General features: G+C 40.6%; 1 protein-coding gene across 2 annotated transcripts in view; it reads right to left on the bottom strand.

Annotated features, from left to right (window-relative positions):
- The window catches only part of LOC122811507 (1-phosphatidylinositol 4,5-bisphosphate phosphodiesterase delta-1-like), a 969,949-nt gene that overhangs the window by 43,360 nt on the left and 905,710 nt on the right, over positions 1 to 20,879 (bottom strand). For both annotated transcript variants that reach the window (XM_044083389.1, XM_044083388.1), the window contains exon 12: positions 3,504 to 3,682. In XM_044083389.1, coding sequence (XP_043939324.1) covers positions 3,504 to 3,682 — 179 coding nt within the window. The remainder of the gene's footprint in view (positions 1 to 3,503; positions 3,683 to 20,879) is intronic.

Here is a 20,879-nt window from a genome sequence, read left to right as displayed (position 1 = left end):
CCAGTAATCGTGTTTATGCAGGGGGGCAAGCCCCTCTACACCCCCCCCATGTGGAGAGCTGTGCCCACCACACACCCCCTACTTTTATATTCTCACTCCGAGATTGCACTACAGTGGGGAAAAGGGAATATTCCGTTATCCCCACTGTACCATGATCTAAGCAACAGCCCTCATCGCTTAGTAGCCTTTTTTATGCGTTTTTTTTTTTTTATTTTTATTTCTCTTTCTCGAAAGTGCCTTTTTGGTAAAAATGCACTTTCGGAAAAGTGTGCTTCCCCGTTTCCTGCAACAGTCCTAGATCCCTGAGACTATATTGCCTCTTTAATAAGTCTTGCCTTTTATTTTTACTATATTAAAAGAGCAATTGCTTCTGTCCCAAACATTCCTTTTTATTTTGATCCAACAGATTTTCAACATTTTTCACAGTCATAAAATATGTTTCCTTAAATATCTTATGCAACTTCCTTTCACATTCTATGTAGACAATTTAAAAATTTTCATTATAAATCAGGTATCACTGTTCCTGTGAGGTACAAATGCAATGGATAACATAATGACCATCACACAAAGAAAGCATAATTGTCTGAAAGCTGGGACCATTAAACGTGACCACAGCCACTGAAACATCTAGTACAATGACATCAACAAGTAAAACTATACCAGAACAAGTATTACAACTAGCTGTCCACTACACTTTTCCACTTGGTAAATGTTCACATTGTAATTTCTGAAGATTTGTTAAATGCTGAATGTCTAATAAACAAATATCAACATTTAATTAATGAAAGGATCATTACCCCTTTCTTTTTTAAATTTCTGGGGAAAGTAATACTTTTCTCCTTTACTTTTCAATTCCTTGGACTAACTTTTTTGACTGTGGTAATTTCAGCTTCTTTCCCAACATTCCCATCATTTTCTTCCTCCATATCTTCAAGTTCAGGATAAGGACACCATATTTACTTGAAAAATGAATAGGCTGTTGTACTCCAATGATATAATATATGCTAACATTTACTCCAATCTCGAATCTTTCAAGCCTTGATTCAATGCTCGGTTCAGTGCTGCATAGCATAATCTAAACAATCAACTAGGGAATGATTCTTCTTCCTTACCTCTATTTCAACAGTTGTCTCAAAAATAAGAGGCATATTATCTTGAACTGCCCGAGGGCAGCTCCCCTTGAATGCCCTTCAAAATCACATTTTGTATGATGGAATTGACACTGCTAATATCCATGTCCCCTTTCCCCATATTGTTCGCACATCCTGTGAGGATTAATAATAATAATAATAATAATAATAATAATAATAATATGTTCATATGACCCACAGTAATAATGTGACTTTTTTGCCCAGAGAACGGTAAAGACACCTTCAACTCCAAGATATCTACCACATTAGATAACTGCTTTAGTTCACCATCCTTTACCTGCAAAGTTACCCAGCCCCTCCATCTGGTCCACAAATATCTCTGACCAAGAGTCTTAAAACTTGCAGCTTTACAATGTTGTAACAGAAATTCTTTAATACTCTTTACTGCTACATCAGAAGAGTTAAATTGCATGAATAATTTTAATTTTTTGAAAAATTCTTAGAAGAAATCATGCAATTGTTACAAGGAAAAATATCTGTCTTTGCATCAAAATTATGAAAAAAACATTTCAGCCAATTCTTCTGTTTCAACCCTTTCTTCAAAAAAATTTCCTTACTAATATGTACGATGCCCGTATATCCTTAACTGTAAATTCAAATGATAGAAATTGCCTCAAATGTTGTAACAGTTAATAGTTTCTTTTACTTTGGACTGCAATTTAGTCACTGGTTTACTGGATCATTTTAAATAAACGTACCTTCTGCATCTCTTGCTGCCCAGCTGATGTATCTTTCACAACTGCTGCACACAAAACTTTTTGTAAACCAAGAAAACCCACTACAGGTTGTATGTGAATAAAGAAACTACGTCCACTGAATCAGCCACAGATGGACTCAAAGCACCAACTACCTAATTTCTAGGTGAAACAACTGCAGTAGTTATTGGTCAACAGTGCTCCAGCACCTCTCCTCAGAAAAGGTTATCATCTTCTTCCACTTCCACAACCATCTTGGGCAAAACGGCATCATCTACGCTGCAGCTCTCCAGTTCTGTGATGTAAACATCACCATTGTTCATTTTTTCTCCTACTCCGCTAAGAAAAGCACCTAAGAGAAACAATCACCTCCACATTCAACACTATCAGTCATTCCATTACGATTACACTCCTGTTACAGCTGCCTTTGAGTAAGAGTGGACAGAGCATTTTATAACAGTAGAGGAAGGTCTGTAGTGCCTTAACCAAATTTTCCTTTTTTTTGTAATTTTTTATTTTGTAAAATTTTATTTTGTAAATAAATAATAATAATTACCTGCTGTCAACTAGAAAAATGTCTGTGAAACTTGACTCCCAGGTGAATGGGTAAAGGGGCAGAATGTGCATTCAGAGTGGTAAGAAGAGCTGCTGTATGCTCAGGCTTTGTGCATCAACCAAGGTTCGAAGGAAATGCCAACGGACACCTTCACAGGAACTGGGGCAGAGCTGGAGGGAATGAAGACTTACAAGCTGGGTGAAACAACACAATTAACTCTTACAATAACTCTCCCAGAAAAAGATCGGGTGATAACATTTCTTGCACTTTTAAGCACAAGCTGAAAAAATTTTAAACTGGGTGATTTGTAAGGCTTCTGAGCCTTTCAGAAAACATTAAAGGATCACTCATATAAATGTCAGCCAGTTAAGTGAGATGGGCCTTTAACTTTCATAACAGAACCTGCAAAATAACTAGAAAACAGCAGTACCATACACAGCAGTGGAGGGCATTGAAGCTTCATAGTAGCCCACTGGATCACAGCAAAGTAAAGCAGAAAGGCAATTGACTGCTGAGGAAAATCTTAGCCAGAACATCAAATTTCATTTACTATTCCTCTTCAAGTACTGTTTGGCCATTAATGGAAAAGGATGCAGGAAAACAATTTGCTTAGCTTCATTATTATTTTTGGTGGATAAAATGAATGCAGCCCTAACAGTACATTTGAATATTTAATGAAACTTACGCAGTATGAATACCCTTTTAGGTATAAAACTGAACAGCCAAATAATTTCAGTTGCAATCAACTCTTAGTTACTGGTGGGTTTGCAGACATAAACCAAAAACATGAACACACTATATTGATTAAGTGAAGGGTGAATCCTGTCATTCAACTTTTACATACAGGTGAAAATGACATTGTTTTCCTATCTTCATTAAGATTTTGTTCTTCCATGTATGTATTTATTTGTCGACATTTGTTGACTGGGAAGAGCCTGGATCAATAATGACCAATTTCAGTCTCAGGCCAGGAGCACAGAGAATCAAAACTGCAGCTATGCCAGCTTGTGCGGAGTTCTATCATACCCATGCAGACTTTGTTGTCAATGTCAAACAATAATAGCAAAATGTCAAGACTAAAAGAAAAATCATAATTCTTACCATGACATGCAGTGTCTTGGGCCTCATCCATTTGCCTTTGGAAACTGAGCGTGGATCAAAAGAGGAATTTCTCTCTCGAAGAAAACTGGGCTTCAGGACATATCCTGCATGTCCATTATCTTGAAATTTTCCTTGGTACAGGTCCATCTCTGCCCCAGAGGTCTGGAAGTTAAGCGCCACTGTAAAATAATATAAAAAGGTAAAAAAAATGAAATAAACCAATACCAAAAAGAATTCTAATTCTCAACATAGCTACTGTTCTAGTCATAAGGGCATACTGTGATACATATTGTCTTTGCAATGGGTCTACTTCAAAACATCTAAATCCCATAACATCTAATTTCATAACATTAAGACCAGAACATCTAAAATACAAAACATCTAAAACCCATAACATTGAATTTCATAACATCTAACACTACAAATCACAAGAAAATAACATCCTCTCCACATGTAACGACACCAAACTACCAAACACACGTTTTACTACGTTTATGCAAGGATCAAGCCCCCCTGAGCTCTCCATGTGGGGATCTCTGCCCCCCCCCCCGTAAATTAAATATATCAACTCCAAGATCGCACTACAGTGGGGAAAAAAGTAAATTTTCTAACCCCACTATATCAAGCCCCCCTGCAGAAATGTAGTAAAAAGTGTGTTTGGTAGTTTGGTGTCATTATATGTGAAGGGGATGTTATTTTCATGTGATTTGTAGTGTTAGATATTATGAAATTCGATGTTATGGGTTTTAGATGTTTTGGGTTTCAGATGTTCTGGTCTCAATGTTATGAAACTAGATGTTATGGGTTTAAGATGTTTTGAAGGGGACCCCTTTGCACACAGCGAAAATGCAGACACAAAAAAGAGCAGTCTACAGACTAAACCTTCAGTCTACTTGACTAACTTTCCAGGCATCACAAAAAATATACAATATGCAGTTTAAATGCAACCCCTGTGTTACTTTTAAAAACAGGTTAATTTTATAGGTCTGCTGCACTGAAGCACAATGAATTCCATATCCAGTCATTTAAAAACGTTGCAGTTAGAGTCAAGAAAAGAGCAGCCAGCAAACAAATATTTTCAACAATATTTCATGAAGGAAAAATAATAAATGCAATTAAAACACAATACTATAATTTAATAATAATATGTTTCATTAGAAAGGCATAACGTCCTACAAGTTTTTTTTTGACAGCACTGATATGTTATCTGCTGAAGATAACATATCAGTGCTGTCAAAAAACACTTGTAGGAAGTGATGCCTTTCTAACGAAAAATATTATTAAATTGGTTGCCATTACTATTGTAGTTAATGCAATTATATTATAAGTTCATAGGTTCATACTTGGCTATCTGCCCTAGGGCATTTATAAGCCTAGCCAGAGTGTGTTTGGCTTTCGCCACCCATTTTAAATTAATTTTGCTATGCCCTTTTTTGAGGTTAGTATAATGTGCCTCTGTCTAACAGTGACACAGAAGTGATACCCGGGGTAAACCTACGATCCCCCATCCACTCATCAAGATTCCTCTTGAAGAGAGTCAATGAGGGACTCTGCCTAACCTGGACTGGGATTTTATTCCAGAGTGAAGGGAGCCTCTGGGTTATGAATCTGTCCCTCCAGCATGTCCTATTTATTTCAGTGCTGAGGTTCAAGTCTCTTGAGCGCGTAGCTCAATGGGATTTAGATTTTCTGAGGTGCAGCATGTCCATTAATTCCGGGTTGGACATGGCTTTATACATCAGGCACAGATCGCCTCTGAGCAGGCGGTATGCCACTGAGTAGAGCTGGAGTTTCTTTAACCGGGCAGTATATGGCATCTGTTTGAGCCCTTTGATCCTCTTGGTGAGGTACTTTTGGGGTCTTTCCAGTTGCTGCAGGTGTCTGGTAAGGTACATCCCAAAAGGAGCATTGTACTCAATTATGGGCCTGATGAGGGATGAGTAAAGAGGCACGATGACCTCCCCTGATCTAGAAGTGAATCCCTTCATGATTAGGTGGGCTGTATAAAATGTTTTTCTAAATACTTTGGCCACGTGGTTGTCAAATGAGAGATTGCTATCAACCTGGGTCCCCAGGCCCCTAATTACTTCTTCCGTACTTAATGGATTACCACTTATGTGGTAATTTGTGGGCACTTTGTTTTTGCCAAAGGGGATGACTATACACTTTTTGGCGTTTAGCTTGAGGCCATGGCTCTGGCACCAATTTTCTGTTTCTATGAGGCCCTTTTGGAGGATGCTTGTGTCGGCTGGAGAGTCGATTATGGCGCCCAGTTTGCAGTCATCTGCGAACTTGGTCAGCCACAGTCCTTCCGTGTTGGCCTGTACCTCTGAGAAATATATACCGAACAAGAGAGGTCCCAGGACTGAGCCTTGTGGGACGCCACTTGTAACTAGTTTGGAGTCTGACATGGCTCCAGCAATTCTAACCATGTGGGTTCTGTCCTTGAGCCAGTTTGCAACCCATCTAGTGACATAGGGGTTTATATTTAAGCTGGTGAGCTTATCTATAATGCCCGAGTGGGGTATTGTATCGAAGGCTTTTGCGAGGTCCAGGTGGGCTGTGTGGACCACCTTCCCCTCGTCAACGGCCTTGGTGACTGTTTCAAAGAAATCGACAAGGTTTAAGAGGCAGGATCTGCCCTTAACAAAGCCGAACTGGGTAGGATCCAGTGTCTGTAGGTCCCCAATATCTTTATTTATAAGGTCCATGATGATCCTTTCCATAGCTTTGCAGACCAAGCTAGTCAGGCTTATGGGGCGATAGTTTCCAGGATCCGTTGAGGCACCACCTTTGTGGAGAGGGACCACCGTTGCTGTACGCCACTCTTTGGGTACATATCCTGTAGTAAGGCTGAGATTGAACAGTAGTTTTATGTTTGGGTTTAGCTCTTCTTGGAGTTCATGTAGGATGCAGCCCGGGACACCGTCTGGTCCCATTGATGCTGTGTTTTTTGCTTTAGAGAGGGCAGCTCTTACCTGAGCATCTGAGATGTCAGGGGGGCAGCACTCTGCTGGGATAGATATTTGCCCTTTTGGTGGGGGGGAGGGTTTGCACTGAACCTGTCAGCTAGGATGTTGGCAATGTCTGTGGGTTCGGTGTATTTTTTGTCATTTTTGACTAATTCTGAGCATATCTGGGAATTCCCACCCAGGTTCCTAACATAACTAAAGAAAGCCTTGTGATTATCCTTAGTGTCCTGTGCAATTTTTCTCTCAAAGCTGGCCTTAGACGATTTTATGAGTGCCCGTAGTTTTTTGCTAATACTGATCAGAGATGCCTTCCCTTTTTGGGATTTTGCTCTATCATGTAGTAGCTTTCTCCTTCTATTGTATAGTTTGTTTATGGCTGGGGTCCACCAGACAGGATGTCTGCCTTTGGAGGATTGGGTCTTGGTTTTATTTGGGATTGCATGATCCATGCATTCATGAAGGTGTTCATAGAATGTGTTTATAAAGGATTCTGCGGTCTGGGCTGTATTTTCCACAGGCCCGGTGGCTTTGAAGGATTCCACCTCGGTTTTGAGGAGTGTGAAATTTGCTTTAGAGAAGTTTTTCAGTGTGGTTTTCTGGGCAGGGGGTGGGGTCGGGGTGTGAATATCCAGTGAGATTAGTTTATGGTCTGATCTTACCAGTGAGGGATACACTTCTGGTCTGGAGCATAGAGTCCCTATGTTGGTGATGATCAGGTCCAGTATGTTTTCCCCTCTTGTGGGAGTGGTAACAAGTTGTTCCATAGCATTTGAGTTTATAAATTCTAGGAACCTTTGGGCTAGGGTGTTGGAGCTAGAGTAATGCTCCCAGTCTATGTTTGGGTAGTTGAAGTCGCCCAATATAATGGTGTTTGGAGAGACCTTCATATTTTCCAGTGTTCTCAGGAAGGCCGAGTGGAGTTCCTGGGTTTGGGAGGGTGGTCTGTAGCAGGCTATAAACTGGAAGGCAGTTTTACCCACTGTTAGTTGCACATGGATAGTCTCTGATGCTTCGTGCTGTGCCACCAACCTGGAGGTGTGGGTATCTTTTACGAATATTGATACTCCCCCTCCTTTTGTGGTTCGGTCCAAGTTTTGGGGCCGAAAAGCATGGTATGAGGTATAACCTGGTAGTGCTGGGGTGCTCTCGGGAGCCTTGAACCAGGTTTCTGTTACTGCATAGATATCGATGTTCTCCATGCTAAGGAGAGTTTTGAGTGCAAGCATCTTGAGGTTTAGACTTCTGGCGTTGAGTAGCATTACTCTTAGTTTCTTATCCCTTGTGATACCTATGGAGGTGGGTTTGTCTTTTGAGCCTTGCCTAAAAAGGCACTATGGGGTAGCAAGAGCCTTTGCCAATATCCGAAAGCCCAGGGGTGATAGGTGCAAGCCGTCCCTAGTGAAGCATCGTGGCTTGTCGAGCATGTCATCCCAGGCTGACAGGCATTGGATCCCCTTTGAATGACACCAATACTTAAGCCAATTGTTGAAATTGATCATCTTGTCTTCATATTGTGGCATCATTCTTGGTGAAGGTAAGATGCTACTCAAGGTCAGGGTCATACCGGCCTGGGCTACATGCTCAGAGAGCTCCTTTATGTCTCTTTTCATGTAGTCCAGGGAGGTACATCTCAGGTCATTCACACCAGCATGGACAATGACTGAGTCATATTTGTACTTGCCTTGGAGTGACCTGAGTGCTTGTGTTATGTGGCGGATCCTAGCGCCCAACAGGCAGCTCACTGTGACCTTCTCCTTGTTCAGCCTGGTGAGCGGGACGTCAGTGTGCCTGACGATAGAGTCACCTATTACAAGTGTATCAAGTGTGTTGTTTAGCCTTAAGGGCTGTGACTGTTCGGCACACTGGCTTTGTGAGCTATCTGTTGCACGTGTTTATTGTGTATTAATTGCATTTATTATTTTTCCTTCATGAATCGCTATGCATTAGCCTTGATAATGTTCTAATATACAGAGTGTTACAATATGCAACTATTTCCAAAAGAAAGTAACAATCACTGTTTAGTTACTTGAATATACTGAGGTCATGAGGTCAAGCTTAATTCAAAAGATTTTTCTAGCTGGAGATCACAGCCTCTTGGCTGTGTCTGCTGGCCTTTGCTTACTTTTCCACTCAAACCGAATACAGATGAAATGGTACCCCTCAAACCTAATGGATTTCAAAGCTGTACCTCTGAACTGGACATTATCTTTATTTGGGACATTAAAGCATGAGGTCAAAAAGGAAACACTGGATGAGATTTAATGCTTAGCTTTACAAATCACATTCCTTCCCCCAGACCATTTTATTAATTAATTTATTAGCATTTACCTAGTGATAGTCCACCTGAGCATAAGGCTCCATTTAAAGTGAAGACCTAAGTAGAAAAGCTCAGACAAAATACATATTAAGTTTACAAAAGTTTACAGTAAGAAAACAGAGCACAAGCCAAATAAAAAATTATGAACAGCTACCAGTCAGTGGTTAGGAGACAAAAATTGCATGATATAATATACTTTGGGAAAACCCCGGCTCCCATGAATTACCAAATCAATGGTAGTCCACTGAACACAGAAGGCATTATAAGAGATCTGGGAACACAGGTTGACAGCAATCTCTTTTGACCACTACATTGCCACTGTGGTCAGAAAGTCCTTCTATGTGGCACATCTCATTACTAAGGGTTTTGCATCCAGGAAGAAAGAGGTCACTGTCTCCCTCTACTCTTCCCTCATCAGGCCTATCATCAAGTACAATGCCCCATTTGGCATGTACCTCACTACACCTGCAACAACTGGAGAGGCTGCAAAAGTACCTCACAAAGAGGATCTTAAGCCTTAAACATTTGTCCTATATGGACAGACTAAAAAAACTCCAACTATTCTCTGTCTCATATCGCCTAATTAGAGGTGATCTCTGCTTGACTTACAAAGCCATGTCTGACCCAGCTCTGCTGGAAATGCTACATCTAAAGAAATCCCAATCCCTCCACACCACATGTTCCAGAGACCTCAACTTCATTACCACAATCAACACAACATGCTGGAGCGACAGGTTCATAACCCAGAGACTGCCCATATTACAGAATAGACTTCCCATACATGTCAAGCAGAGCACCTCACTGGCCCTCTTCAAGAGAAATCTTGATGAGTGGATGGGAAATAGAAAATTCACCCCAGAGATCACTCCAGTGGCTTTACTCGACAGAGGCACTGGGAACTAAGGTCGGGTGGCAAGATGAACCTATGATGTATAGGGTTTATTAGCTATTATGCCAAAAGAGAAAATAAATGAAATATCTTGATCTCTAAGAACAGTTATGTAGAGCTACTGGAGTATAGAAATGTATTACTTGCATCACACTTGTTACAGACATGGATAAAGGTCTTAATCAACAACAAAAGAGAAGCGAGTATGACATATACGAACAATCAACAAGTACTTAGAGCAACTACAGTGCAATGTGCATTATTAACTGGTTTCTGGGGTTATGCTTAAATAAAGCATTCAAATAGATGAGTGATATTTATTTGTCAAAGGTTAATAAAATTGGGTAGAAAAACAGGCCTATATTCCCCAGGCTTATACACTAATAAACTGACACTAAACAAAGTTATGTGCTTGTAACTGCAGCTGGGATCAATTGAAGGCAGAGAAAAATGACACACCAGTCATTCACTTGCTGAAACAAGCATGGGAAGTGTTCATTTTCAGCAATGCTTTAGCAGTTCGGCAGTTTACCTTATCTGATCAGCTAATGACAGAGAAATGCATGATTACAGCTTGGTTCTGACAAAGGAACCTGTGTTGGTTACATGACAGGGCTGTTATACAGCCTACACTCTTGCAAAGGAACTGAGAACTGTATGACTTCACATTGCTGTTGTCATGCACTGTACAAGGAAACCACATATGCTCCAGCTGCAACTGAATGGACTTGTACCTAAGGGCAAATTAGTATGGATTTTCATTAGTGGACATAGAACTCATAACTGTTTCTCCATTGATCATCAAGGAACAAAGTCCAGTAAAATTCTATTCCAACCAGGAGGATCTGGGGCACCAGAAAAATGACTAAGTTTATCCCCAAAGACTTGTTTCCTACTCACAAGCTTCTCAATATAAAACAACTTTTTATGGGACTTACAAATGTTTTCTGACCTTCATAACCTTTCTGATGGACATTGGACTAAGGTAAGTGACATCTTCTGTCGTGTTTATCTACAACTAATTCTATATTACACAAATTCAGCCTTGTGCATGCAAGCTTAAGAATTGGAAAGGGGAAAATATACATCAAGCTAACTTGTTTTCCATCTCAACGTTGATGCTGCTCTATACAGCAGATGCATAAGTGATTGCATAAAATAGTGTATTCCTACCTATTTCTTCAGTCGGATTACTGGGATTCATATGGGGATAAGCTAATTATAATAGACACAAAACACTGAAAATATTGATTAAGAAAGTGTACATGTACTTTGTGAATATATAAAACCAGAAATGTTTTCTGATTAGTTAAAATAACTGCTGTCCTTCTTTTGCTGGAATAGTATATTAGTTTTCACTGCTTTGCCTTAAATTGTGTTACTATAGTAATATATTTTAGCTTTTGCCGGTTAGGGGTCTCCACAGCGGAACTATGGTCCGCTAATGACTGGCAGTGAATTTTTATGGTGCCAAAGTGCCAGCCCGACACCTGACCTTCAAAGAAGGCACTGCCTTAAATTGTGTTACTGTTGTTGATACGTTTTGCTCGATAATGAAAATACCACCGCTAGCGCCTTAGAAAACATGGTGATTGTTAACAAAAATACAAACCAGCAGCCTGCATGCATTTTGATAAGAAAGTATGAGCCAATGCTCTACGGGCCTTGATAACTGGAAAATGGGGCAGACATTGTTAACAGAATTAGATCAGAATATCAGTTTTGCTATAAAACCCCCATAGAATGCAAGGAAAACAGAGAAATAAAAAGGTCAAGAGATGCAAACAACTGTCTGACCCTAAAGATGCATAACTTTAAAGTACAGCTTATTCAACAGAATACGTGTGAAAGCCTTAACCACCACCCTAGAGACCTGCTGACATAGCCCTCAACCTCTTAGCACAAAAAATCTGGACAAAGCCAAAAATAACGAGGGGACAAAGCCTCAAAAATAGGGACAAATTTTAAATACTGCTCTTATAAACTTAGAAAGTTGCTGGAATAAAAGATATCATGTTACCATGCATTTTTTGTAGGATATAAAGTCTGAAACACAAACAACTGTCATTATTTAGTGAATTCAATCCTCACTGATTTGTCACAAAATCCAGAAAATCACATATTTTATGAGGAACAGACGAAAAATATGAAGCAAAAATCTGGACGTTCTGTGAAAATCTGTATAGTTGAGAGTTATGCCTGCTGATAGTGATTTAGAATCTTGCCTGTAAAGAAAGGAATCTCTTTTGAGAAACGTAGAGAGTAATATGGATTACTTACATAACTATCAGACTAAATTTGAAACACAAAGAAAGAGAGAGCATGTGAATTTAAAATAGCAGATGGAGATGCTAAAGTCAGTGATTACAGTCGGAATATTATGGAGCTACGACTGTAGTAGATGCAGGGAATCATAAGGGCAGTAATTTACACCCAGCTAGTAGTAAGAAGTCTTGTAATCCCACTACAGCTAACAAGAAAATGCATATCTAGAAAGAGGGCTAAATGCCAGACTGACTGATTCAAGGAGAAATGGTCCTCAGCCCACAGGTAATAAAAATGTGAATAAGAGAGAAAGTACAGTTGTGTACACTTACCATAAATGTAGATGTTCGAGTGTCTTTACTGTTGCAGTCATCACTGTAGGGTTTTTCCTGCTGGCAGGCAGCCCTCGGTCGGCCAGAATCCCAAAGTCTGGGTCCAGTGTCGGCTGTGCACTCACCCTCCCTGACGTCAGTGCACCAGGGGTATAAAGCTCCCAGCCGACGCCATGTTCTCCAGTTTTTCTTGCCCCAGATGTCAGGTGTCCAAAAGTAAAGGCTAAAAGTAAAACAAAAATGTAACATACAACAAACCCCATACCCTGTAGCAAATACACCTCAGAAGAAGGGTGAAGTAGGGAATCATACCAAAAAAAAAGTGTAAGAGGGGATAGGAGGGTGGGTAACCCAGACTGCAACAGTGAAGACAATCGAACATCTACATTTATGGTAAGTGTACACAACTGTACTATGTTCATCGTGTTTCACTGTTGCAGTCATCACTGTAGGGTTGAATCCCAAAGCTGAGATAAAGGGTGGTGGTTATTGAGTAGAAGGGGTGGCTAGAAGGCCTTGCAAGACTGCAGAAGCAAAGCCTGCCCTAGACTTAGAATAAAGAGGGAGATTATAGTGCTTAGAGAAAGTATGCACTGAACTCCAAGTTGCAGCTTCCAAAATATCTTTGGTAGGGACTCCCCTGAGAAAGGCAGCTGAAGTAGCAGCAGCTCTGGTAGAGTGAGTCCTAATTTTTCCTGGGATTTGCTTTCCATGATGAGAGTAACAAAATCTGATTCCATGAGCAATCCATTTAGAAATGGTCTGTTTTGAAATAGCTTTGCCTTGGGAATTTGCTGCATAAGAAACAAACAGTTGTTCTGTTTTCCTGATATCCTTGGTTCTGTCCAGGTAAAAGCGAAGCTGCCTGTGCACGTCCAAAGAATGCAAGATCCTCTCCCCCTTATTTTGTGGATGAAGGAAAAAAGTTGGCAGGTGAATAGTTTGGTTTAAAGCCACTTTAGAAACCACTTTAGGCATGAAAGTAGGGTTAGTCCTCAAAGAAACCCTGTCTTGATGAAAAATAATGTAAGGTTCCACAGACATGAGCACTTGTAACTCCGAGACTCTCCTGGCTGAAGTTAAAGCCAGTAGGATAACAGTCTTCCATGATAAATACTTTATATCAGATGTGGCAGCAGGCTCAAAAGCAGGCAGAGTAAGTTTTTCCAGGACATAATTGAGGTCCCAGGTAGGAATGGGTGGAGTCCTAGGGGGCCTTAAATTCTTTGCTCCTCTGAGATATTGTTTCAGAAGTGGATGTGAAAAAATTGGAGGATCTGTATTATAATGTACAGAGATAGCTGAGGCATGTATTTTTATGGAGGAAAAAGATAAACCGTTATGCAACATATCTGTCAAGTAATGTAAAATCAATGGAATATTTGGAATGTGAGGATCTGATTCTTGAGCATGCATCCAGGTGCAAAATCTCTTCCAATTACCTGCATAAGATTTCCTAGTGCTAGACCTTCTGGCTTCTAAGATAACATCCATGACCTGTTTGGAAAGGGTAGGATTAATTATAGACCCTGAATATGCCAGGCTGCCAGGCTGAGAGTTTTGATATGAGAGTGCAGGACCTGGCCCTGATGTTGAGACAAAAGATTTGGAATCTGAGGTAGAATCCAAGGAGGTTCCTGGGATAGATTTATCAGTGTTGAGTACCAAAATTGTTGAGGCCAATTCGGGGCTAGTAAGATCAGCTTTGGTTTGTCCTGTTTTATTTTTAATAACACCCTTGGTAGAAGAGGTAGCGGTGGAAAGGCATACCCTGAGAGGTTCCTCCAACTGAATGAGAGAGCATCCACTTTCCATGCTAGCTTGTGATATGTCCTTGTGCAAAAAGTCTGTAACTGGTAGTTGTGGGGAGATGCAAATAGATCTATGTCCGGGCAGCCACAGGCTTCTGTAATCATCTTGAATATTTGGGTGTCTAGCATCCACTCATGTGGGTCTGACAGGTTCCTGCTCAGGCTGTCTGCCAGAGTGTTTTGTTTCCCTGGCAGGAATTGAGCTTGTAGATCCACCTTGCAAGCTAGTGCTGTGTTCCATAGAGTCATGGCTAGTCTGCAAAGGGGGTAGGAGAGTGAACCCCCTTGCTTGTTTATGTACCACATAACTGTGGTGTTGTCTGTCCGTATCAGTAGCTGCCATGACTGTAAAAGATCCCTGAAAGCCAAGAGGGCATTCTGCACAACTAACATCTCTTTTAAATTGATATGTAGATGCTTCTGATCCTCTGTCCAAAAACCTTGCAGGCCTTTCCCCTGCAAGTGGGCTCCCCATGCATAATCCGAGGCATCAGTGGTTATCACTTGGTAGGCTGGATGTAGTCTGAAGGCTTTCCCTTTGTTTTGAAGACATGCCGTGGCCCACCAATGGAATTCCTTTTGCAGGCAAGGCAAGTCAGCAATCACTGTTTCCAGACTGTGACAATGCTGGGACCATACACTTTTTAGGTACCATTGTATCTACCTCATATGCAGTGTTGCATATGGTATGAGTAGGATGCAGGAAGCCATGTAACCCAAAGCCTGCAGGAATTTCCTTGCAGTTAGCTGAGACATTAACACCAGGCTTTTGAAAGTTGAAGCCAGCTGTAGTTGTTTTTCTGGCTTCAGGAATGCCATCTGAGTTGTTGTGTTTAAAAGAGCACCCAGGAAAGTTATCTGTTGAGTGGGTGACAAATTTGACTTTTTTACGTTCACAGTGAATCCCAGGTACTTGAGTAGATTCTGAACAAATTCCAGGTGCTGGAGTAAAATGTCCTTGCAGTCTGCTTGAATAAGGCAGTCATCCAGATAAGGGTAAATTTGAATTCCCTTGAGTCTGCAGTAAGCTACTACTGGTGCCAGGCACTTGGTGAAGACCCTGGGCACAGTAGACAAGCCAAAGGGCAGCGCAGAGAATTGGTAATGTTTCGAGCCTGCTTTGAACCTGAGGTATTTTCTGCACTCCTGTCTGATAGGAATGTGTAGGTAAGCCTCCTTTAAGTCCAATGTCACCATCCATGCATTTTTGCTCAACATTGGCAGGAGCTGCTGCAGAGTAAGCATCTTGAACTTTGGTATCTCCAGGAAAGTATTTAAGACTGACAGATCCAGGATGGGTCTCCAATTATTTTGCTTTCTTGGAACTAGAAAGAGTCTTGAATAAAAGCCTTGTCCCATCTCTGAATTTGGAACCAGTTCTATCTCTCTCATAGCCATGAGGGACCTCACCTGTTTTAATGCCTCTGCTCATTGAGTTTTTGGTAAGTCTGGCCATCCATTTGGTTTTGGTAAGGTGTGAAAGTGGAATTTGTAACCTCTTAAAACTACATCCAGAACCCACTTGTCTTAGGTTATGTAAGTCCAATTTTGGTGAAAAAGAGAAAGTTTTCCTCCCAGAGGAGCTTCCAGGAGAGAGGTTCCTGGAGCCATGCAGGGGGAGTCATTGAGCCTATTTCCTATAAGGTTGAGACCTATCTTCTCCACCCCTGGGGGTGGAACCACTCCACTGTCTAGGTCTATAAGAGGTTTGTGCTTGGGCCCTCCCTCTGGGGCCTGCCCGAGCTGGGAAAGGACCAATTTTTAGCTGGCAAATTTCTGCTAAATCTAGGAGGCTGAACTTGTAAGAAATCCTTAACCATTTGCATGGATTTTGCCTTATCCTCCATTTTCTTTATAACCTCTTCAGCCTTAGACCCAAACAAAACATTATGTTGAACAGGAGCATCCAGTAATTTTGCTTTTACTTGATCAGGCAAATTTTGCTCCTTTAACCAAGCATGCCTTCTAATGACTGTGCCAGTGGCAGCCGCCCTGCAAGAGGCTTCCAAAGCATCAAAACCACAGTGTAAGGTATGTTTCCCCACCTGCTCAATAGCATGCATCAAATCTTGTAATTCCTTATTGTCTGCACATGCAGAAATGGTATAGAGTTTTTGTTTCATAACAGACAAAAGGTATTGCTGGTATTTCAACATATGAAATTGACAATTTAAAGCCCTAATAGATAAAGTAGCAGAAGTGTACACTTTTTTGCCCATCTCTCCAAAGCTCTAGAATCCTTATCTAACAGAATAGGGTTCTTAGCAGTGGCGGCCTTAACACCCTTAGGACCCTGAGAAATGGTTTCTGGATCAGCGGTAGGATTTTTAAATAGAAACTGGTGGGAGTCAGGGACTCTGTAATATCTATCAAGGCTTAGAAGGGGCCGGAGGAAAGGAGTCTGGGGTTAATTTAGACTCAGAAAAGACATCATCCACAATATCCAAAATAGGAAGAATAGCCAGGGGTCTGTGTTGGGGAAGAAGAAGAAAATCCCTAAGCCTTCTCTTAGATTCAGAGTACTCCTGTCCTTTCCAGTGAAAATGTTCCCTCATGTCATGTAAAATTTCCCCAAAAGAATAATCTTCAGGAGGAGAAGCTGAAGGAATGGATTCCTCAGCATCAGAATCCTCATAAGGAGGGAAAGTATAATCCTGTTCAGAGGAAGACACCGAAGAGATAGATACCTGATCAGAGGATTCATAATCCAATTCTTGTCTTGGCCTTTTGTCTGGAGGGGGATGGAAACCCCTAATCATAGTTAGCAAGTCCTCCGCCATTTTAAGCATTTGTTTTTGAGATTTAGGTCCCAGATCAGAGGAGGCCTGGGCTTGAGTCTTTGTTTTAGAAGGAGTCTTTGTCTTTGTCTTTGCCTTTGCCTTTACCTGAAGCTGCGTAGGCCTGAAAACCCCCACAGAAGCCAGTACCTGCACAGCAGCTCTGGACCCATCCGAGGGAGCATTATCCGAAGGTCCTGCACCTGGAGTATCCGAAGGCCTAGTTGGCTCCTCGTCGTGGGAGTCCGTTTCACCAAGCGGTTCTGTAATGGTCGACAACAGGGGCTGCGAAAGCGCCTCACTGACGACGGCCGAACCGGCAGCTGGCTCTGATTGTAAACTGTCGCCTGATTTGGACCTTGGAGGCCTATCCTTATCCTTGCGCCTTTTATGAACTGCGGTAGTCGGAAGCGTGTTCGACGACATGTTATAATTAAATCGCCTCCCAAAGTAATGAAAGGCAAAATCGTATCTCCGTTTAATAGTCCATTGATTAAATGTAGCACAAAACCGACAACTAGCTACGTTGTGGTCAGGGCCTAGACAAGGAATACAGTAAGAGTGAAAATCCTTATGAGGTACTTGCTTCCCACATGAAATACAATTATTAACTTTTTCTGACATCAGTCTGGAGCAAGAAAAAAGTTTCCCCAACGGGGTACTTAGCTTTGAAAAGAAGAATGTCTTCAGTATGAAGCACCAAAAATAACAGGAGTCAGCCGACCGGCACTTGCGAACTGCTTCCACCGTGCTGCAAGAAAGACTGGAGAACATGGCGTCGGCTGGGAGCTTTATACCCCTGGCGCACTGACATCAGGGAGGGTGAGTGCACAGCTGATGCCGGACCCAGACTTTGGGATTCTGGCTGACCGAGGATTGCCTACCAGCAGGAAGAACCCTGCAGTGATGACTGCAACAGTGAAACACGATGAACATCTAGGATTTGTAACCCCTAAAATTGCTATGCATGTCTTACAGCTAAAACCAAGTCACAGACCTTGGAAAAGTATTGTTGTAGGAAAGAGGGTAGGCAGGAAGTTGATCTAATGAAACCTGGTTCCTAGCAAAACACACCAAAATGTTTTTATCAGGTGAAGGATGCACAAGTTGCAGGTGATAAATTATCAGATAAAGCAGCAATTATTTTTACGGTGTATTCTTCCAGAGTTTATTTTTCTACAATGTGACAAAATTATCCCTAAACTTTAACAAAACAATATCTGAACTGGGCAGTGGCATGAGACATGGCAGCAGATATTTGGGAATGCACTAAAAGAGATAAAGCCCTACCACTAAAAAATTAGGCAAGAATATGTGCCACCCATGCCTAAGTACTATGTCAAAGCTTCTGGTACTCTTGGCATGGACAGAGGTGAAATGTCACATCTGAAGAGCAACAAGCCAAGGAAAAATAACCTGCCTGCACAGCATAATACCCATGTTTAAGCCCAAACTAGTGCAAATTTCATTGTGACTCAGAAAATGCATCTTAGTCCACACCTTCCAGTGGAGTTACCTCTACAGCCCATGCCACCACAGTCCTACTCTCCATCTCAGTCATATCTGAACCAGAGACAGTCACACAAAAGGCAGGGTCCTGGCAGATACAAAGAATATGAAGGGGGACAAAGTCATGCTTCCAATAGACCCTATTAGAGAGTGTACCAAAATACAGCAGGGGCCACCAGAGGTGTACTTAGCTATTTTTGTACAAATGAAAAATGATGCTACAACTATGACAGATCTTTGTTTATAAGTATAAGCTAAAAACGTTTTTGGAAATGCTTCTTTAAGTCAATTTACATAATTGTGCATAAAAGTGTAAACTCCTTTTAAAAGAGTTCTTTAGGTCACATGCACAATCGTATGATAATTAGAGGCACTTAAAAGCATTTAAGAACAAATAAACATTTAAAATTATATACATTTAAAAATAAAACCAATACTGACAAACACTTTAACTCTTATGCTGTCTTAAGTGTAGTATAGGTTTACTACTAACAGTTTCATTTAAACAAGATGTGCAACTGTTTCCAGTTCTGTTTTACAAAACCTACATGTGTCTGTTTCTCTGACATGTTCAACGGACTTTGTAAACCAACGTGTATGTAGTCCATTATTCTGGGCCGCCAATGTTAACTTATCATCTTTTGGTTTAGTTTCACTTCTCCTTAACCACTCCTGCATCAGATTCTGATTGACATGAGGTTGTTCCGGTAGTTTTCTGTACCTGCAACTATATTTATGCTTTTCCGACATTTCTTGCCTCCTCATCTGATACTTCATATTACATTCTTTCTTTTGTTTTTTGGCACATTCAGTTGCTGCCTGATTTTTTTCTACTTCTGGTTTGATTTAGATTCCTGCGTGATACCGATATGCTTCTGAAAACTAAGCAACAAAGTCATCTTAGACGTATTCTCCTCAAGTTTTAAAATTTTCACTATGTTTGGATCTTGTGAGGCCAGCAGGCATGTATGCAGTCCTATGACTGCAGGTCTATACATGTAATTAGATTCAAAGAGCCCCATACCTCCTTCAGAACGATGAATACATAATCTTGGTATACAGTGATTTTTATAAATCATTTAATAAGTATGGAGCATTTTTCTTGCTTTCTTTTCCAAATGATCCTATACCTTTTGGGGCCAGTCAATCACCCCAAAACTGTAAGTTAGAACATGAAGAGCATATTGGTCTATAGCCTGGACTTTGTTCCTAGATGTCAGGGCTGTTTTCAGTATTAATTTTAGTCTTCTAAAATATTCCTTACTTTTATTCACATTTGTTCAAGTTTTATTGCTGATCCTTCATCAGTTCCCAAATATGTATACACTCCCTCCTGCTCATGTTCCTTTACATCACATTCCTGTCCCGACTGATGTTTTCCTGGTACTGCAGCTTTCCTGCTTTAAAGGTTGCTTCTGCACATTTCTCAAGTCCAAATGACATTCATTTATCATTTGAGGAAAGTTTTGATCACTTGCAGTTGTTTTCAATTCCTCATGTGACGAACTCTACAGTTTTAAATCGTACACAAAAAGAAGATGAGAAGTCTTTACGCCTTGTTTTCTGGGATTCAAATTGTAACCATGACCTAATCTTTTTAAGCAGACAGCTTTATGGGTTAAGGGCATGACAAAACAGCAGTGGTGACAAACAGTCACTCTGGAATATCTCCCTCTGAATATTTTTTTCCTGGGAAAATAATTTGTCCTTTATCATGGCTTAGCTGCAGAATGGTTTGCCATTGTCTCATGGTCACGGTAATGTAATCGATCATTGTAGGGTATATCTTATACATCTGTGAGCACTCCTTTATCCACGAATGTGAGAAGCTGTCAAATATTGTTTTGTAGTCTATCCATGCCATACTTAGATTCTTCCCCCTTTTACAATTCTCCATTACGACTTTATTTAACAACAAATGATCCTTTGTTTCATAAGACTTTTTTTTATTACCTTTTTGTTCTATTGCCATGAATAAGTTTTCTTGTAAATGACTATAAACTGTATCAGCATTCATTCCAGTATACAGTTTATACATCGTCTGAAGATAACTTGTAGTTCCCTCTTAAGCAGGAGTATCGTATTTCCTATTGTTAACTAGGTTGGTGTCTGTTTGGGATGCGGACATAAATAGTCTTTACTCAGGGCTAAATCTTTATGTAAAGATGTTAATACTTTTAGCCAGAAGTTAGGTACTGCATCTGGGCCTGGGGTTTTCCAATTAGGAGCATTTTTTAATTTAGTTTCAATTTATTTGGCCATTAACTTCATCCCATTTCATATCATGTACATTTGAACTTACTGTTTTTTTATTTCTTCTATCCATTTAGCATCTTTGTTATGTTCCACAGGGTCTTCAAATTAAAGTGAGTGTTCTTGATTTTTATCAGAAAAATGTTTACATAAAGAATTTGTTTGAAAACCTCTTTTAATTCTGACATATGCAAATTGTAATACAAAGAATATAATTTACATTGCGTTGTGTCTGATTGTGATGTGTACTA

Source organism: Protopterus annectens, chromosome 9.part0, assembly GCF_019279795.1.
Source record: "Protopterus annectens isolate FY-2018-M chromosome 9.part0, PAN1.0, whole genome shotgun sequence".
Lineage (NCBI taxonomy): Eukaryota > Metazoa > Chordata > Ceratodontiformes > Protopteridae > Protopterus > Protopterus annectens.
Note: the sequence above shows the minus strand (reverse complement) of the source record. Positions and strands in the feature narration are given on the sequence as shown.